This window comes from Lepus europaeus, chromosome X (assembly GCF_033115175.1).
Source record: "Lepus europaeus isolate LE1 chromosome X, mLepTim1.pri, whole genome shotgun sequence".
NCBI lineage: Eukaryota > Metazoa > Chordata > Mammalia > Lagomorpha > Leporidae > Lepus > Lepus europaeus.
Genome location: NC_084850.1, coordinates 87451926 through 87471009, shown reverse-complemented (window position 1 = coordinate 87471009; position 19084 = coordinate 87451926). Strand labels below are relative to the sequence as shown.

The window sequence follows — 19084 nt, the reverse complement described above, 5'->3', positions numbered from 1 at the left end:
TCCTCTTCCCACATCCACACTGCACCTTGGCTTCACCCCCACCCCTCACCTTGTCAAGCCCACCCAGAGACCTCCATGTGGTCAAATTCCATGGTCACTTCCAAGCAAGTCCTCATCTTGCTCCACCTCTCAGCAGCATTAAGTTAGCCACCCTTTCCTTAGGTTCCTGGAACATGCTCCTCCCCTGGCGGCCTCTCTGGCCACTGTCTTAGCCTCCTTAGCTGACTCTGCATCTTCTAAGTGATAGCTAAATGTTAGGGTGTCCCACAGGTCAACCTGGCCCTCTTGTCTCTTAACATTTCTTTCCCATGAGATCCCTAAGTCCCATCTATATTCTGATGACTCCCAAATGTCTGACCAGACATCCTCCCCAAATTCTAGATTCATCTCTTCCATCCCCAATTCAGTATCGAGATTTCACAGGTCTAACACTGAACTACCGAGGGTGCCAGCATGCACCCCTTTGCCCCCAAACCCTGTATCCAGGAATCTTCCTTAGATCCATCTTTTCCCTTGCCCCCCATATCTAACCCTCAGCGAGTCCCTCCCCTACCCAGTATATCTTTAATAGATCCACTTCCTGTCGCCTCCGTGACCACATCTGGTGGGACCCATCATCCCTGTTTGCTTGGATTAATGCATCAGCTTCTTGACTTCCTTTCACTTTTGTGCTCCTGTGCTATTGTCTCCACGCTGCAGCTGGAGAGACCCTGTTGTCGTAGGTCTGACTATGTCCCTCCTTGGCTCCCAACCTTCTGATGACTCCCTGGCAGGCTCACAATGCACTACATCCAAAGGCTGTACTTTGGCCCCCCAGGGCCACACTACTCAACTTGCATCCATTACTCTCCCCTTTGCTCACCTCCTTCCAAGACTCCTGTCTACCACTTGCTCACACCAGGCTCCTTCCCCTCCTTAGAGCATTGCTGTTGCTGTTTCTTCTTCCTGGAACTCTCTTGTTTCTTTGCACAGCTGACTCTTCCCATCTTTTGGGACTCAGCTCAGAAATCACCACCTCAGAAGGGGCCTTCACTGACCAGCACTCGACAGGTAGCCCCCACCTCACCAGCCTCTGTTTGCACTGTCACCCTGGCTGATGTCTTTGATGACATGTATAACTGCATTAACTTTGTTCCATGTGTTCTTTGTTGTCTGTTTCCTATGAGAGCATAGATTCCATATAGGGAAGAACCATCCTCGACATGTTCTTTGTTGTATGATACCTTGCACAGTGCTTAGCACGAAGTAGGTGCTCAGTTAGTACTAATTGAGTGAACACATGAAGGAATGGGCTTGTTTTGCAGTCAGGCAGAGAGCTGTGACACTTCTTAGATTCTCCCCTTCTGCTGACTCCTTCCTTTCTCCTCTTCCCACCCTGAATCTCAGGGACTGGGCTTTGCTGGTCTGGGTAATGGGAGGAAATGAAACGTTACTTGGCTACACGCTGTCCTTTCTATTCCCGCTCACTCCCTCCTTACTGCCACCAGTTCACCTTAGGCTAGGAAGGAGGTGTCTGAGCATCTCAGGTTGCAAAGAGGCTGGAGGACTCCGGGTTGGTTTTGGTAGCCACCCAGGGTGCTGTAGCTCCTGTCCTTCATAGTTCTGCCTCACTGACTATTGAGGTCCTTCAGCCCAACTCAACCCTCTAGCCTCGCCCCAACCTTTCCTGCTACCCTGAGCTTCCTGGGTCTCTCTCCTTTCCTCCTGGATTTTTCCTTTCTGCATTGGATCTTGCCTTCCTGTATCCCCCCTTCTCTAGCCACACCCCTTCTGACTCAGGGCTGCTGGGGCTGAGTTTCTGACCTACCACTGGGCTCATCTTTGCTTCTCTCTGCCATACAGAAGGTTCGTTTCCTCTGGATATTGGCTCTGTGAAGAAGGACCACGGTTTTCTGGACGAGGACTCTTTGGGGGCCCTGTGCAGGTAGGGCGGCCAAGGGCCAGACCTAGGAAACCAAGAGCCCAGCTTGGGGCCTCCTTATGGAAAAAACAATCCCTGTACCCTCCAAGAGAGGAGGGGTCCATCTTATTCATGAGGCTCATTTTCTGAATCCACATTGCTCATTCTGTTTGTTTTTTTTTTTCCCATCTGTGACACTCTCACCTATTCACTCTAAAAGCCCAAACCTAGCCTTCTTTCTTTTCTCCTTAAGTGATACCCCCAAGCATTCCTCTGATCCTGCCTTTCTCAGCTTACACTGGCCTCGACCCTTGGTTGAGGCTTTTCCTTGGATCTGTTAAAGTAGCTTCCTAACTGGCTTTAGTCTCTGCATTCCACACCCTCCCTCCACACACCTCTGAATCCATCCTGTCCACAGCCCCCAGAGTCAGCTCGGTAAAGCTCCAAATGGATGCTCCTTTGCTTCAACTTTGTCACTTCCTATCAGCAAAAATGCAAAGCTTTCTTCGCATGACACCCAAGGCCCTGTGCAGTGTGGCTTTTGACATGCCTATCAGTCTTCGATGCACTCTGTTACACCCACACGTGTCTGTTTACTGTTTCCCTCTCTGTCTTGGCCTGTAGCAGCTGGGTCAGGAGTCCCTGTTTCTCTTACCCTCTGACTGCCATTTCTGTCCTCTGGGAAGCCTTCTCTGACTGGCTCCTCCTCCCTTCATTGAAGTTCTTTGCCTCATGCTCTGTGTGTCTGCCGTGCCTTCTGCCCACTCTGTTCTCAAACTGTCCCATTTCTGTAGTGGATGGTTCCCATATCTCTATAATCTCTTGAGGGACAAAGGCCAGGATCTTCCCAGCATCATATCTGGCACTTCAACCTTCATGAACACTGGGGCTTGAGAGAGCTTCTGATGGCTTGGGTGTTTGAAGTGGTGGATGACAACTTGGCAGTGTCTTCATAGGCTGTGCCAGATTTTGGGGGGTTCAGACCCTTGGGTGAACACTTTAATTTTGTTGCAGGAGGCTGATGACCTTGAATAATTGTGCTTCGATGAAACTGGAGGTTCACTTTCAATGCAAGCAGGTGAGAGTCATGGCAAGGGTTGGGGGCTGAGGCACCATGGGGGAAAATCCAGAAGTTGTGAAACAAGCTCCAATGTCCCAGGACTCTGGAGTATCCAGGGCAGTGCCTTGCACCAGCCTGCAGTTGAGGACATAGGGAATCCCCTACATAGAAGACTCATGGATTTTGGTGAGGCTGATCTAGAGGTTAGTGTGTTTGAGAGCAAGTGCCCTGGCCTGTGGCCTCATTGTTCTCCCCTCCACCTTGCAACTCATGCATGCACACACACACACTAGGGCCACCTTTTGGTTTACCAGTAATTTGACCCACTGAGGCCTGTTTTCAAAGAAATCCATCTGTCTCCACTACTTGACTTGTGACACCCAAAATTCCTTGAATGGGGAGCAGAGACAGAATGATGTGATGGTCTTAGAAGTCAGGATCCGCACCTCACCCCTAGGAGGTCTTAACTCCTGTGAGTCTCATCTCCCAATCTCTACAAGGAATGGGAAGAAGACTGGACTAAGGGCCTCCCAAAGTCCTTCTGACTCTGCTGTTCTGAGATTGTACAAACCACGAGGACTCTTGGTCTGTCTCCTGGGAATGAAGGCCTGGTGACCCCATCTTTTCCTGGGGAAGAACTCTGTTGCTTTCCTCTGGGGCGTTCTCCACTAGAGGCCTACAGTCAGGTAGGGCAGCCAAGTGGTCCAAGCCCTGGTCTATGAAACAGGAAACCTATGGGATCTGGTTCCACTGTGTCAGAGAGAGAGAGAGAGAGAGAGAGAGAGCGAGAGAGAGCTCTTCCATCTGCTGGTTCACTCCCCAAATGGTCATGACAGCTTGGACTGGTTCAGGCAGAAGCCAGGAGCCAGGAGCTTCTTCTTCCAGGTCTCCCACTTGGGTGCAGGGGCCCAAACACTTGGGCCATCTTCTGCTGCTTTCCCAGGCACATTAGCAGGGAGCTGGATCAGAAGTGGAGCAGCCAGGACTTGATCTGGCACCTATGTGGGATGCCAGTGGTGCTACAGATGTGCTTAACCCACTATACCACAGCACCAGCCCTGAATTAAAGAATCTTTACTCCTCTCCTGCTCTGCCATTCTGTGACTGCAATCTAAGATTTCAGCCTAGAGACCTGGCAGACTCCCACTGACTTTTTATTTGCCATTGTATGCCCCCTTGGGCAGGTGGCTTCTTATTCTCAATGGGTCTAAGTGTTCCTATTTGTGGAAAGGCCCTGGGGGTGGGAGAGTAGATTATTCCTTGGCCCTTACCTTATATCTGGGCTCTGTCTGTGACTGATGGTTTAGGCCAGCTCCTCCACAGGGCCCTTCACCTCAAAGCCTCCCAAGAGTTAGGGACAGAGTGGAACATAGGCAGGGACTTGTGGGTGGGACCTCTCTGATCAGCCCTGTGGTGCCCTCCCCAGAATGAAGACTCCGAAGAGGAGGAGCAGTGTACCATCAGCAACCACTGGGCCTTCCAGCGGGAGAGCAAGCGCTGGTCTCGCGTGGGCTCCTCGGACCTGCTGGCCCCACCCAGCCCTAGCCTGCCGGTGACCTCCAGCTGTGAGAGTGTCCTCACTGAGTGTAGTGCCACCTCCCTGCCGGTCATCACCGTGAGCCTGCCGCCGGAGCCAACTGACCTGCCCTCGCTGGGCCGTACCCCTAGCCCCAGTGAGCAGCCTCTCCTGAGCCTCAGCTGCAGCCAGGAGGGTTCCCAGGATAAAGTCAAGAAGCACCGTTCCCGGAGCTTCCTCAAGCACCTTGAGTCTCTGAGGCGGAAGGAAAAGGGCAGCAGCCGGCCAGCGGAGCCTGAGCACAGCCCAGCCGCCTCCGAGAAGGCCTCCAAAGCCTCCTCTTCCCGTAGCTGCCGTGGCTTTCTCTCAGCTGGATTTTACAGGGCCAAGAACCGAGCCGCTGCCTCAGCTGGTGGCAGTGGTTCCGAGACGTGCAGGGCCTGGGAGGCCTGGCCCGTGGCCACGTTGCGGCATCCTCAGCGGCGACACCAGGGGGACTGCCGGGTGCACGTACCTAGGGACCACAAACCAGGAACATTCCCTCGTTCCCTGTCCATTGAAAGCCTGTGTCCGGAGGATGGGCACCCCCTGGCAGATTGGCAGCCAGGCAGGTGCTGGGGTTATGAAGGGCGCCGGGGCTCTTGCGGCTCGACGGGTAGCCATGCCAGCATCTATGACAACTTGCCCGAGCTGTATCCGGCCGAGCCTGTGCCAGCTGCGGCTGCGGCTGAGGATGAAGAAGCTGAGGGCAGCTATGCCCACCTAGACGACATCCTTCAGCACGTGTGGGGACTGCAGCAACGGGTGGAGCTCTGGTCTCAGGCCATGTACCCAGACCTGGGGCGTGCAGATAAGGAAGAGGAAGACGATGAGGACGGCGAGGAGGAGGAAGCCGCTTCATCCGTGGAAATGGCCACTGCTGAGATGGAAGGCCAGGCCCAGGACGGGTCCTCAGCCTGGATCCAGGCCCAAGTTCAGCCGGTAGTGCCAGTTCAGAGCCAGGCCCCAGCTGAGGCTGAGCCATCGGCACAGGGAGAGGTCGAGGCGCCGGCCCCGGCCCCTGCCTCTGCCCTGGCCACAGCCCAGGACAATGAGCAAGAAGCAAATTCAGGTGGGGAAGCCATCTCTGCCTCCAGCCTCTCTGTGGAAGAAGGACATTCCACCTCTGACACTGTGGCCTCCTCCAGTGAACTGGACAGTAGCGGCAACTCCATGAATGAGGCTGAGGCTGCAGGGTCGCTGGCTGGGCTCCAGGCATCTGTGCCTCGGGAACGGCGTGATTCAGGCGTCGGGGCCTCGCTTACCAGACCCTGCAGGTGGGAATTTTGCCTAGGGGCGGGGACAGGATCCCCTCCTGTCTCTCTTTCTGAACCTGACGACTTCCTAGTCCTAAGGCCCAGGGAGGCAGCATCCTGGGGGTGTGATCCTCAACATCCAGGCAGCCAATCCCAGGGAAGAAATACAAAGAATCTAGGACTTGGGTGGCACCCAGAATGTTAAATTCACGGCTTGCCTCTGCTAGGACCTTGAGGAAACAATAGCTCTTCTTTGGGCCTTGCTTTCTGCATCAAATAAAGTGAGGGTAGGCCCGGAGATGGTCTCTGACCCTCAGCTTTGTGGCCCGGGCTTCCTGGAGCAGTAGCCTTGCAACAGGAAGGGAGTGAGTACTGCTCATTGGCATTGAATGGGCCTGAGCTTCCTGAGAGTTTCTTGGCCCTGGAGCAGACCTGGAGCCTGAGACTAAGCTTTATCTACCTTGGGGCCCAGCAGTGGCACTGAACGTAGTCTCCTCTGCCAGCCTTGATTTTCCTTTGGGAGAACAAAAGGAATCAGAATACAGCCTTTCCTAAGGTTTAACCAAACCTACTTCTCTGACCTTACCCACCCTCTCCATCTTCCCCCCACTCCCCATCCCCTGCTCCAGGAAGCTCCGATGGCACAGCTTCCAGAACTCCCACCGGCCCAGCCTCAACTCAGAGTCTCTGGAGATCAACCGGCAATTCGCAGGTCAGATCAACCTCCTGCACAAGGGCTCGCTGCTGCGGCTCACTGCCTTCATGGAGAAGTACACCGTGCCCCACAAACAGGGCTGGGTCTGGTGAGTGTCTCCTGGGCCCTCGTGGGTGTGGAGCTGCTCCCTCACGTCCCAGGCCTTGGTGAGGGTTGGCCCAGAAAGTGGGTGCAGGCAGGCAGAGCTGACAGGCCAGTGAACTGGTGTGATGTGCCAAGAAGCTGGAGCGAGTATGTCAAGAGGGGTGTGGAGTAGGGGACCCCCGTCCTCCAGCTGTGTCTTCTCCATCCCTGCCTCCCTCCTGTCACCAGTGAGATCGTCCTAGATGCAGCTTTGGTTGTCACTCTCCTGGTGGACACCTTCCTGTGACCCCCCGTCATCCCAAATCCCATCATGATCCTTTCAAATTCTGGGCTTGCTCCATCCTCTGGCTCTTGAGCCTGCCACTCCCAAGAAATGTCATTTACAGGCCAGAGGAACAATTCCCCTTCCTCATGGGCCTGGCCCTGTGTGCTTGGCCCACTGTGGTCCATATGAATGGTCAATGCCCATTGACAACAGTTAGCTCCTTGGTGCCAAACTAAGAGCTCCTTGTGTCCCACTATGACTCCTAGGGCGGGGCCCAAAGCAAGTGCTCAGTGAGTGTTAACTTTGAAGATAGGATGTGTTCTTCCCCACCCTACCCCTCTGCCTCCACCTGGTCCCAGTGAGACTGCAGATGGTCTCCAAATTGTGTCGCCCTCTCTCTGATGGCTTGTCACCACCACTGTCCAAACAGGTCAGTCCCAAAGTTCATGAAAAGGAACAAGACCCCGGACTACCGGGGACAGCATGTATTTGGGGTGCCACCCCTCATCCATGTGCAGCGCACAGGCCAGCCACTGCCACAGAGCATTCAGCAAGCCATGCGCTACCTGCGCAGCCAGTGCCTGGACCAGGTGAGTCCTCTAGGGGTGGGCTGGGGGAGCAGCTTGTGGAGAGGTGGTGTGGGCTGGGGAGCGGGATGGAGTGGTGGGGGCAGTTCAAGGCCAAGGAGCTGGGCAGGAGAACTGCCCTGGCCTCCCCACTGGGCTAGGCTGTTCCACCAGAGACCTTTCCTGTTCTTAGCAAGGACTGTGAGGATGGAGCCAACGCTTCCTTCTGGCCCAGGCTCTGCGGTTCCCAGCTCCTAGGGGCCTGCTTGAGCCTAGGGCTGTCTTTTTGTGCTCCTCTCCACAAAGGTCATCTTTCTCTTTGTTCCTGATACTATCAAAGCCCTTGTCTTTGACTTTGCCCAGCGGGCTTGGAAGTCTCCGGGGTGACCTAGACCCAATCTGGTGCTGGTCTCATGGTCTCCCTCCTATCCCACCTATCTCTCTCCCTCCCTCCCTTGTATGGGCCAGGTGGGCATCTTCCGCAAGTCTGGGGTCAAGTCCAGGATCCAGAACCTGCGCCAAATGAACGAGACTTCCCCTGACAATGTGTGTTATGAGGGCCAGTCAGCCTATGACGTGGCTGACCTGCTGAAGCAGTATTTCCGAGACCTGCCCGAGCCCATCTTCACCAGCAAGCTCACCACCACTTTCCTGCACATCTACCAGCGTGAGTCACCTGCAACTATCCCCAACACCCTGCCCCATTCTTGCCCTCCCTGAATGCTGGGGCTCGTGCAACTTAACCTGGTTTCCGGTGATTGCAGCTGGTCCCACGCCCTTACTGAAAGTTGAAAAGACCCTTGGAAAGAGACTACATTCTTCTCCCCTAGCCCATTCTATGGAAGGCTAGACTTTCCTAAGGTCACACTACATGATGACGGCAGAAGTCAGTCTAGGACCCAGAGGCTTCCCAGAACTGAGTTCTCTTTCCTTTCGCTGGTGCCCCTCAGGCCCATTGTGCTTTCCTTCCTCACAGTCCTACCCAAGGATCAGTGGCTGGCAGCAGCGCAAGCCGCCACCTTGCTGCTCCCCGATGAGAACCGAGAGGTGTTGCAGACCCTGCTGTACTTCCTAAGTGACATTGCCTCTGCCGAAGAAAACCAGATGACGGCTGGCAACCTGGCAGTGTGCCTGGCACCCTCCATCTTCCACCTCAATGTCTCCAAGAAGGATAGCCCCTCACCCAGGTGACATGGGAGCAGGGTGTGTCAGCAGCATGTCAGAACCAAGCCATGAGGGTTTGGGCCCAGTTGGACTTTTGGCCTCCAATAGCGGACACTGCTATTTCACTGTTGAAGGGGTTAAGTGTTCCCCAGGGGCTTGGGGCTGATTGGATGTTGGGGAACAAGACCTACTAAAAGGCAACAAGCTGCTGTATGGTCAATACTAGCAAAGGTGGCTTCCCCAGGAAGCCAGCTTGTCAGCCATCTTGTCTTGTTCTCTTGTGCCATCCTCTCTTAACTGTCTTCTGCCTTCAGGATCAAGAGCAAACGCAGCCTGGTTGGCCGGCCAGGCCCTAGGGACCTCAGTGACAACATGGCTGCCACCCAGGGCCTATCGCACATGATCAGTGACTGCAAGAAACTTTTCCAGGTGTGTTACCCCAGGCCATGGTGGCCACTTAACAGATCCATGACCTTTACACCCCAAGTCAGGGATAGGGCTCAACTTGACATGTACCCTTCAACCTCCTTATTTCTACCTTCTTCCCCATCTTGCCACACCCTTAATATACATTTCAGACTCCAGGGGGTCTCCTGCTCTCCCAGGTCCCTGGTTCAATGTGTGTATGCCCTTACAGGTGCCCCAAGACATGGTGCTACAACTGTGCAGCTCCTACAACGCAGCTGAGCTCAGCCCTCCCGGCCCAGCCCTGGCAGAGCTGCGGCGGGCCCGAGCTGCTGGAGTGAGCCTGAGCCTCTACATGGAGGAGAGCGTTCAGGAGCTGCTACGTGATGCTGCTGAGCGCTTCAAGGGCTGGATGAGTGTGCCAGGGCCCCAGCACACAGAGCTGGCCTGCAGGAAGGTAGGCACCAGCCTACTAAGGGATTTGCCATGGGACAGGCAGGGCCGGGAGTAGGCAACCCAAAGGAAGGAGCTGCCCCTCCAGTCTTGTCGGGCCTGAACTTGATACTTGGAGAAGGTCAGCCAGCTGAGCAAGTGCCTGAAGGAGTCAAGAACCATATGAGACCAAGGGATCTTTCTTAGGGACCCCTTGCCTGAATGACCTTCCGAAAGTCCATTCCACCTCTATCACTCCTTTCATCGCTTCAACTCCCATATTTCTTCTTGAACCACAGTCAAGCTAAACTTGCATTTCTCCCTTTGTGCTCGTGGTCAATGCTGTCTGTCTGCCTGGCCTGGCCTGCCCCCAGGCATGACGTTTCCCAAGGTCATAGGCCTTTGTTCAGAACCTTCGGTCGTGACCCAGGCTGGAGGTGACTCCTCTGGCCCCCCTGGGTCTGGCCATGCACTTTCTTGGATGCCAGTTGTGAGTAAGCTCCCTAGTCTGAAGCATCCCATGTATAAAAGGGTCATGAGCAAACCTCCCTATAGGCTCATCGGGGGTGAGGGTGGGGGATGGGGGTCTGCACAGTGCCTTGACACATAGAAAAGGCTCCATGAGTGGCAGCCTCTGTTGTGGTTCTGTTTCACTTCCTGTGCTGGTTGGCCCATTCCTTGAGGATACTCACCATCTTTTCCTTCGTGCTCACTTCCAGAATTTCCCAGCACTCTGCTGTGTCATGCTAAGGCCTAGTAGGCCCTGGAGAATGGGTAGCCCATCACCTCGTTTTACGCTCAAGCAGGCTGAGAGGCAGACATCCGGAAGGGAGAGAGAGGACAGTGAGCACAGCGGTGGCCCTGTCTGGGTCAGCGAGGGTTAGCAGAACAACCCTGCAGCCTTCCCTTGCCAGGGGCTGGAGTGAGGGGAGCCGCAGGGCCCTGCACTCTGTGTCCTGGACTTGGAGCATGGATCTGGAGTTTCTCCAGTGCCTGACTCTTTCCCTGTCCCCACCTCTGTGGCTCCCAGGCACCAGACGGGCACCCGCTGCGTATGTGGAAGGCATCCACGGAGGTGGCGGCTCCTCCAGCCGTGGTGCTACATCGTATTCTGCGGGAGCGAGCCCTTTGGGATGAGGACCTGCTGCGGGCCCAGGTGCTGGAAGCCCTGATGCCGGGGGTGGAGCTGTACCACTATGTCACTGACAGCATGGCACCGCATCCCTGCCGCGACTTCCTGGTGCTCCGGTGAGGGGCTGCTGTGTCAGCGGTGTGGGGAGCTGGGACGGGAACCACCACTGGGGAATCTGAATGTGGCTGTCTTCCCTCCCCACCCCCCTTCCCACAGGATGTGGCGCTCGGACCTGCCTCGTGGGGGTTGCCTGCTTGTCTCCCAGTCCCTGGATCCTGAACAACCCGTGCCGGAGTCAGGGGTGCGGGCCCTGATGCTCACTTCCCAGTATCTCATGGAGCCTTGCGGCCTGGGCCGCTCTCGCCTCACTCACATTTGCCGCGCTGACCTAAGGTACCAGGCCTGAGATTGGCCTTGCCCCATCCCTTTGCCCCTGACCCTCTCCTCTGCCCTGCCCCGTGTCATTGATCCCTGGGATTGGCAGTGAGTTCTTTCTTTTCCTCCCCTTTGTGGGGGTTCCAGGGGAAAAAACGCACTGCTCATGTCTGGCTTCTCCTCCCCAGGGGCCGTTCTCCTGACTGGTACAACAAAGTCTTTGGGCACTTATGTGCCATGGAAGTGGCAAAGATTCGGGACTCCTTCCCTGCCCTGCAGGCAGCTGGCCCTGAGACAAAGCTGTGAGCTTTGGGCTGGTACCGCCCAGGTGCCCTGGCTCCAAGAGAGTAAGAAGGAATAAGAGCAGGTGGCTCCCTCCTGCTCTCTGTCTCCCTTCCTTCCAACAGCTCCTCTGCATGCACTAGGAAGGAAAGGAAAATAGATATCCAGGCCCCAGCTACCTTTGTCCCAACGCCATACACTACTCTCCTGAGGGAGGAGAGTCATGTCAGCAGCAAGAAGACCACTGCTGCCTGCCACCTGCCCTGAGGCCACCTCAGCCTGAAGCCTCAGCAACTGCCCTCGCCCACCACCTGCAGGAGGAAGGAGAGAGAGAGAGAGCAGTGTCTGGCCGCTGCTCTCCCCCAGACTGATAGGCCAAGCCATCCTGTTTGGTGCTAGGGTCCTCTCGAAGTTGGACGGGAGGTTCTGGTCCTTGCTTTTGGGGCCAACATTGACGCCGAACTGCTTTTCCAAAGAAAATAGACTGGGGTAGATGGGCATAAGGCAAAGCACAGGGCAGCCCCGACCACCACGATCCGTTTTATTTGCGTAAATACGATGCCGATTTTTATGAGGCTGATGTAGAGAGGGCACTGACCAACCCCTTGATAGATCACATGACGATTTGGGACAGCTTGGGACATGAAGAATGGGAATCATCCTTTCTCAAGTCTCAAGAGACCAATGAACCAGTCTCCCCTGGCTTGAGCTCCACATTCTGTCTGCCACTCCCTAGAGTCCCGGGTAGCCTTTGGCCACGCACCGTCACGTCTGGAGAGCAAGCAGCCTCCTTCCCACCATACAGGACAGACGAAAGCTGATAGTGGCGAGGAGACGCGTGTTTGTGACCTCGTCCCTCTGGCCTCTGGTAGTAAGCTAACATAGCAGCCCCCTCCTTGATCCGAGACTCAGCTGTGGGCCAGCCAGCTGGGGCTTGATCCAAACCTGCTATGTCACACCCCCTGCCACCACCTTTGTTCCTGTCGAAATCCAACTGCTCTCCAAAGGACAACGGATGCTTTATTTTTCTTTTCTGTCAGATGAACTGCACTGGGATGGGTCCTAGCCCCCACTGTATTTTCAAGCCTATTTTATTTGTACCTATAAATATTGTACAGTGAGAATATGTGTATTTGCATGTGTATATATAGAGATATATACATATATACACACATACATACGGAGATGCAGTCTCGTGTGAGTGTATTACAATCTGTGGGTGTGAGCAATCTATGGGTCTGGAAGGCCCCAGGGAGCATTGCACCTGCAATGAGATGAGAGATGGTAGAGAGCAGGTTAGAGCAGGCTCCCCCGCAGAACAATAAAGCATTACTAGAGATGCACTATGACTGTGTGGCTGTCTTTTTGTTGAGACCATAAGCTAGTGACTAGGGCCAGCGATTGCGACTCAGTGTTACAGATCAGAGGTCATAAGCATTCTCTTCATGCTCTCTTGAGTTCCAGCTTACTGGTGTGAAAACATGAGAGAGAGTGGGAGGACCTCATCTCTTCTTTCTAGGAAGTGATAGTGAGGCGAGACAGAAGTCACAGAAATCAGGGCTTGTGCAGAAGCTGAAAAGACCCAGCCTATGCCCTGACCAGGGTCCTAGATCCAAGCTGCCCAAACATGTTGCCTCTCAGGCATCATTACAATGGCCCCAAGCTCCTTCCTTCCCATTCAAGTCTTGGCCCTTGGGAAGAATGAGTGGAGACCCAGTCTCAGGAGGCTGTTCCACCCAACATAAGCCAACTTCAGAGAGGTCTTCATGCCTGGAGACAACCTGAGGTCTGGCTCCAGTGACCAGCACAGCCCGGGGGACCACAGATGCCGCATCATCTTGGCATCCCCAAAGGACACTTCCTTTGCCATGTTGCTGTGGCCGTAACATCCTCAGGCTCCATGGACTGGAGAGAAAGGATAGACTTTGCAGTCAACCCTGCCTTTGTGTCTCTTGAGTGCTGCCAGTGGCCTGAGCAAGCAAGTCATGCTTTCAGAATCTCAGTCTGCTCATAGGAGTCTCATAGTCTGGCTCAGGAAGTGTTGAGGGTGGCCCGACCAAGTGTACGTGCCTCCCAGGCAAAACACACTGGGGATGCCTGTCAAAGTCTTTCTGTATCGCCTCCTTCCAGTCTCTCCTTGATTCGGTTGTCCCTGTTGTGCCTTTGGCCTTTCCTCACTGCAGCTGCCTAGAGGTCTTGGCTAGCCCTGGAAGGGAGCAAGATGGAGCAGGGAACCAGTCACTTCTTTGCCATTCAGCAAGCGGCACCTCACATGTGGCTACGGGCTAGGAAATTCTGCAAGCAGTGCTGAGCTTCAGGGACACCAATGTGAAGCCCTGGCCAGTAGTTTTCAAGGAAGGCAGAACGGGGCCGTCTGGTACAGGCCTCCTGGAAGGAGGCTGTGGTAATGTTATAGATGCTGGTGTTCAGCCTGCTGTTAATGGGCGGTAGGAAAATGACCACCCAAGAGGTGACAGTCAGTAGGAGACGGGTGAAAGTTAGGAAGGAGGCTCTTGAGAGGACTAATAAATCCCCCCACCCTTCGACCTCTGGATGTTGCTGCCCTGCACCAGTTGGCAGGAGTTGGGAAGTCCCCCGGGGTCTTAATCACTACTCCATGCTCCCCAGGGGCCACACGGCTAGTTCCCCGGGGGCCGCCTCGTGTCAAGTGCATGCTTATAACTCCTCCAGTGGAGTAAGCATCCATATCACCCACAGGGCCTGCTACAACGTGGGTTGCTGGGCTGCCCTCTTAGAGTTTCTGATTCTCTGGGTCTGGGGTACAGCCTGAGAATTTACATTTATCCCTAGTTCCCAAGTGATGCTGATGCCAGTCTGGGCACCACACCACAAAATCCACTGTTCTATCAAGTAAGGAGGCTAAAGATGATAGTGATATAAATTTCATTCAAATGAATTCAAATCAGACCATTTTGAACTCCCTCCTGCCTCAGTGCCATTCGCAGTCTCTGAAGACCAGGGACTCAAGGGATCAAAGACATTGCTTCTGTCCAGCTATGGGGCTTACTTGTCCTCTCCAAGCCTCAGTTTCTTCATCTTTAAAATGGAAATAATACTACCCAATGAGATGATGAGTAGTCCACTCTTGTTTCTGGCTTATGGTGAGTACTTACTAATCTGTAGGTCACCTGAATGCTATTTGTTTAGTTAATAAACCTACACGTCTTCCTTTGTGACACAGGACAGAGATCACTGCTATCTTAGGACAGAGATGAGCTCAGGAAGGAGGGGCTGTAAAAGAGACAGTAGGGGTGCCTGGCTAGGCTTTGACTTTAAGGAGCTCCCTCTCTGGAGACCCACCTTCCAAGGCCATCCTCTGCTCAAACCTTGATAGCTTGTGCTTCGTTTCAATATGGCTAACCTTTCCCTTCCTGGGATACTACAGGAGTCTCCCCCTGAAATTCTTACAGGAGTCAGACAATAGCACAGAAAAGCAAAGCATGCTGGGTACAGACCATGGCAATTGAGGAGTACATGCCCCATCTGAAAGGTGCAGCAGTTAGACCCATTGTGGGCAGGCAGGAATGAGTCCAGACCTAGAAAGCTACATTTCCTGATTTGTCTAGAGAATCTAGAAGCCCAGATTTTTTTTTTTTGACAGGCAGAGTGGATAGTGAGAGAGAGAGAGACAGAGAGAAAGGTCTTCCTTTTGCCGTTGGTTCACCCTCCAATGGCCGCCGCGGCTGGTGCTGCGACCTGCGCATCGCGCTGATCTGATGGCAGGAGCCAGGTGCTTCTCCTGGTCTCCCATGGGGTGCAGGGCCCAAGCACTTGGGCCATCCTCCACTGCACTCCCTGGCCACAGCAGAGAGCTGGCCTGGAAGAGGGGCAACCGGGACAAGATCGGTGCCCCGACCGGGACTAGAACCCGGTGTACTGGCGCCGCAAGGCAGAGGATTAGCCTAGTGAGCCCCGGCGCCGGCCTAGAAGCCCAGATTTTTATGGGAAAATCTGTTCATTTTTTTCAATGTTGGTGAGCCATTAGAAAAAAGTTTAACATACAACAGACCCAACATGCAAGCATGATATAGGTCCACGAGTTGGCACCCTCTACTCTAGAAACACTTGCAAAATGATGTGGCTCCCTGTCCAGGGTTGTGATCACGCATCTTGTCCCTCTTGGGCTCAGCCTCTGCCAGGGCCAGGGGCCACCCAGTGCTGCTCTGCACTAAAAGCATTTGATGGACACAGTACGTGGACTGGACTTGGACACAAAGCAAGACTGCACTCCCTTCGTTGAAAGTGTGCCTGGGTAGGAGGCACAGGCGATAACACAGGCACAGGTGTGCAGCAGCAGGTTCTCAAAGGAAGAGACGGTATCTGTGTTAGGCTTGTAGCTCTGAACAGTGTCAGAAGCTCTAGAAGTAACAGTTGGGATAAAGCAAGCCTGTATGACATGTGGGGCTGGTGGGTGGAGGGGGACTGTCAGCTCTAAGACAGCCAGGCCCTAACAGAATCCACAAGGGGGCACTGATGTTTTGTGTGGGCACATGGTGACAAGACAGGAAGCTGGCCGGGGCCACGGCTCAATAGGCTAATCCTCCGCCTGCGGCACCGGCACCCCAGGTTCCAGTCCCGGTTTGGGCGCCAGATTCTGTCCCGGTTGCTCCTCTTCCAGTCCAGCTCTCCACTATGGCCCGGGAAGGCAGTGGAGGATGGCCCAAGTCCTTGGGCCCTGCACCCGCATGGGAGACCAGGAGAAGCACCTGGCTCCTGGCTTCGGATCAGCGAGATGTGCCAGCCGCAGCGGCCATTGGAGGGTGAACCAACGGCAAAGGAAGACCTTTCTCTCTGTCTCTCTCTCTCTCTCACTGTCCACTCTGCCTGTCAAAAAAAAAAAAAAAAAAAAAGACAGGAAGCTGCTGGGACTCAACCCCTCAAGTCTTAGTGTCCGCAGGTGTCTGCCTCTTTTCACAGGGTCCCGCAGGCTTTGTCCGTTCTCCTGTCCCCTCAGGTCTCCCCTAGCCCTCACCCTGCCCCATCACTGAGCCCTTAAACCTTCTGCCCCCTTCCTACATCGCTCTGGTTCCTTTGGGTTGGAAAACTTCTCAGCAAGATGAGATTCACTGTCTGATTTTATCTCCTAATGGCACACATGAAGACACTTGAGAAATAGACAAGTAGAGAGACTTGTCCAAGGTCAGTAGGAAGGTGGGGTGGTGCTGGGTTGGAACCCGTGTCCATTAGATCCAAGGGTTAGTGATTGAGTCAATAAGTGTTGACTGAGTTTATGATGGGCCAGGCATTGCTGTAGGCACTGGGGCGCTATCAAAAATGAGCAAAGCAGGTAAGACTCCAACCCTCTAGAGGGGCCCAGGGACTTCGGCCATTTTCTAGTGCTTTCCCAGGCCATAGTAGAAAGCTGGATCGGAAGTGGAGCAACCGGGACTCGAACCGGCACCCATATGGGATGCTGACACTGCAGGAGGCGGCTTTACCCGCTATGCCACAGCGCTGGCCCCAGTACAGTATGCGTTGATGATGAGTGATGAGTGCTTTGGAAAGAAATTAAGCAAGGAAGGGGGATGAGGGGTGCTGGGGTGGAGGGAGGCTGCTCGCTGTAATTGGATGATGATGGAGAAGGTGACATTCAACAAAGGTGAAGTAGAGTGATTCTGTGAGTCACAGGAAGACAGAGTGGACCAGGCCTTGGCGGGGACAGATGGCAAAGTAGATCATCACAGCGGCCAGCAACTGCGAGGCAGTGCTTACCTGCCAGGAAGAAGTCAGTCTTGGTAAAGTTGCCACCATTTACACGGGTTCACAGCGTGGATGAAGTCTCTGTGCCGTCCCAAAAGAGCCTGTGTGAGCCCTGTGGACAGAATGCCTCACAATGGATTGGCTTCCCTGGCCCTGAGTTTGCTCTTTAACCCAGCTCTTGGTCTTTTGGCTCCAGCTCCCAGAAAGTGGGATCAGGTCCCTTGGATGGGGCGAGAGTAGGGAAGGCAGATTTGGGAGCAGAAGAGTGGGTGCCAGAACACAAGCCAGACTTTGGGGTGGAAGAGTATACTTATTGTTTTCTGTTTAGTATCTGCTATGGTTTGAGTGTGTCTCCCCCAAAAATTCATGTGTTGGAAACTGCATTCCCAAATGCAGGGAGCTCAGGGAGTGTTGCTGAGTGCAGTCAGACGTCTGTGGGTAGGAGCAGGGCGACACGAGAGGACATGGGGCATGGTCTAGGGGGATGCAAGAGGACACCAGAGCTCAAAGGAACCTGAGGAAGGGTGAGTGAAGACAGCATCAACCCTTCTGGGCACCCAGCAGGGAATGCTCCAATACTGAGTGACTACTGTATACCAGGCACCATGCCACATTCTGTTGTATACACAGGATGTCCTTCCAAGCTTCAAACTTCCCCTTTTGTGGGTGGAGATTGGAGAGCCCAAGAGGCATGGACCTGGGACTTCAGCCTAAGTGCTCTAGTCTGCTTTCCATTGCAGTCCCATGCAAAGGGAGAGGAGACTCACCTGCTGCTGGTAGCGTCAGGAGACGTGTGTGTGTGTGTGTGTGTGTGGTGGGGGTGGGGCTGAGGATGATGGAAGGAACAAAGAGTGGTAAGTGGGAGAGCTGTTGAACAAAGGGCAGAAATATGTTGGAAAGAGGATGTTGGAGGAAAACTGGGCAAGAGAAGTGAGACCAAGAGGCAGGAGAACGAGGCAGGACTGCTAGGATGCACAGTACAGCCTCCCTGCACTGCAGCCCCACGTCATGCCCACAGCCTACCGGGCTTGACCACCTTGTATTTTTAAGATTTATTTCTTTATTTGAAAGGCAAAGTTAGAGAGTGAGAGAGAGGGCGAGAGTGAGAGCGAGAGCGAGAGCAAGAGCGAGAGCACGCGAGAGAGGAGCCAAGTCCGGCACAGGGACTGGAAAGGAGTGAAAACACGGTTGCTGCACGGGGGAGATGCCCTGAAGCCTGGGCACTGGGAGCCAGTCTGTGTGCTTTGAGGACAGCTAGCCCGCGTGAGCCAGCAGCACTGCTTGCCTCCCTCGTTGTCGTGGAGACCCACTTTGTCACTTCCCGTCTTTACTGCAAGCCCTGCTTTCTACTACAGAGAACCAAGCATGGGTTTCCGTCAGGGACTCTGACTTCTATGACTGTGGACAAGCACCTTGCTGGCAAATGACACTTTATGGCATAGGGCTCCTGACGGAATAGGGATGGAGCAAGGCGCGGGAAAGCTCTAGAGAGATCTCCCCAGGGCTTCCATCTCCTTCTCTTCACAGAGCTGGGCCCAGCACGTGGCTGGTCTCCTTCCAACCAGTGCCCTGATGGGGTTGGGGTGCGGGGCGGGCAGCTGCATCAATGGCTCCAGCTTGTCCTTGGAGCAGGACACATTGTACAGGTCACAGAACAACAGCAGCATAAACAAGTACTGCTCATAGAGGCACAGGAAATAGGTGCGTCCTGACCTGTGACAGCTTTATGAAGAATGGAAGCAGAGGAGATGGAGGGGGAGTGATGTGGGATAAAAGGGAAGGGTGTTGGGGCTGATGTGGCGTAGTGGGTAAAGCCACCACCTGCAGTGCTGGCATCCCATATGGGCACCGGTTCGAGACCTGGCTGCTCCACTTCTGATCCAGCTCTCTGCTATAGCCTGGGAAAGCACTAGAAGATGGCCCAAGTCCTTGGGCCCCTGCACCCACATGGGAGACCAGGAAGAAGGTTCTGGCTCCTGGTTTCAGATTGGCTCAGCTCTGGCCATTGTGGCAAATTGGGGAGTGAGCCAGGGGATGGAAGACCTCTCTCTCTCTTTCTCTCTCTCTCTCTCTCTCCCTCTGCCTCTCTGTAACTCTGCCTTTCAAATGAATAAATAAATTTTTTTAAAAAGGGCAGGGTGCTAAGAAGGGAGGTAGGCCCCAAGGTCCAGG

The 19084-nt window shown here is 54.3% G+C and overlaps 1 protein-coding gene across 5 annotated transcripts in view; it reads left to right on the top strand.

Moving 5' to 3' along the window:
- The window catches only part of STARD8 (StAR related lipid transfer domain containing 8), a 77936-nt gene extending 65399 nt beyond the window's left edge, over nt 1-12537 (top strand). For 3 of the 5 annotated variants that reach the window (XM_062183665.1, XM_062183668.1, XM_062183670.1), the window contains 12 exons: nt 1843-1924; nt 2915-2978; nt 4387-5792; nt 6401-6574; nt 7266-7425; nt 7870-8068; nt 8378-8588; nt 8880-8994; nt 9203-9427; nt 10433-10650; nt 10751-10927; nt 11098-12537. In XM_062183665.1, the coding sequence (XP_062039649.1) occupies nt 1843-1924; nt 2915-2978; nt 4387-5792; nt 6401-6574; nt 7266-7425; nt 7870-8068; nt 8378-8588; nt 8880-8994; nt 9203-9427; nt 10433-10650; nt 10751-10927; nt 11098-11215 (3149 nt within the window). In that variant the 3' untranslated portion in view covers nt 11216-12537. The remainder of the gene's footprint in view (nt 1-1842; nt 1925-2914; nt 2979-4386; nt 5793-6400; nt 6575-7265; nt 7426-7869; nt 8069-8377; nt 8589-8879; nt 8995-9202; nt 9428-10432; nt 10651-10750; nt 10928-11097) is intronic. The other 2 variants (XM_062183667.1, XM_062183666.1) reach the window with 1 other exon arrangement.
- The last annotated feature ends 6547 nt before the right edge of the window (nt 12538-19084 follow it).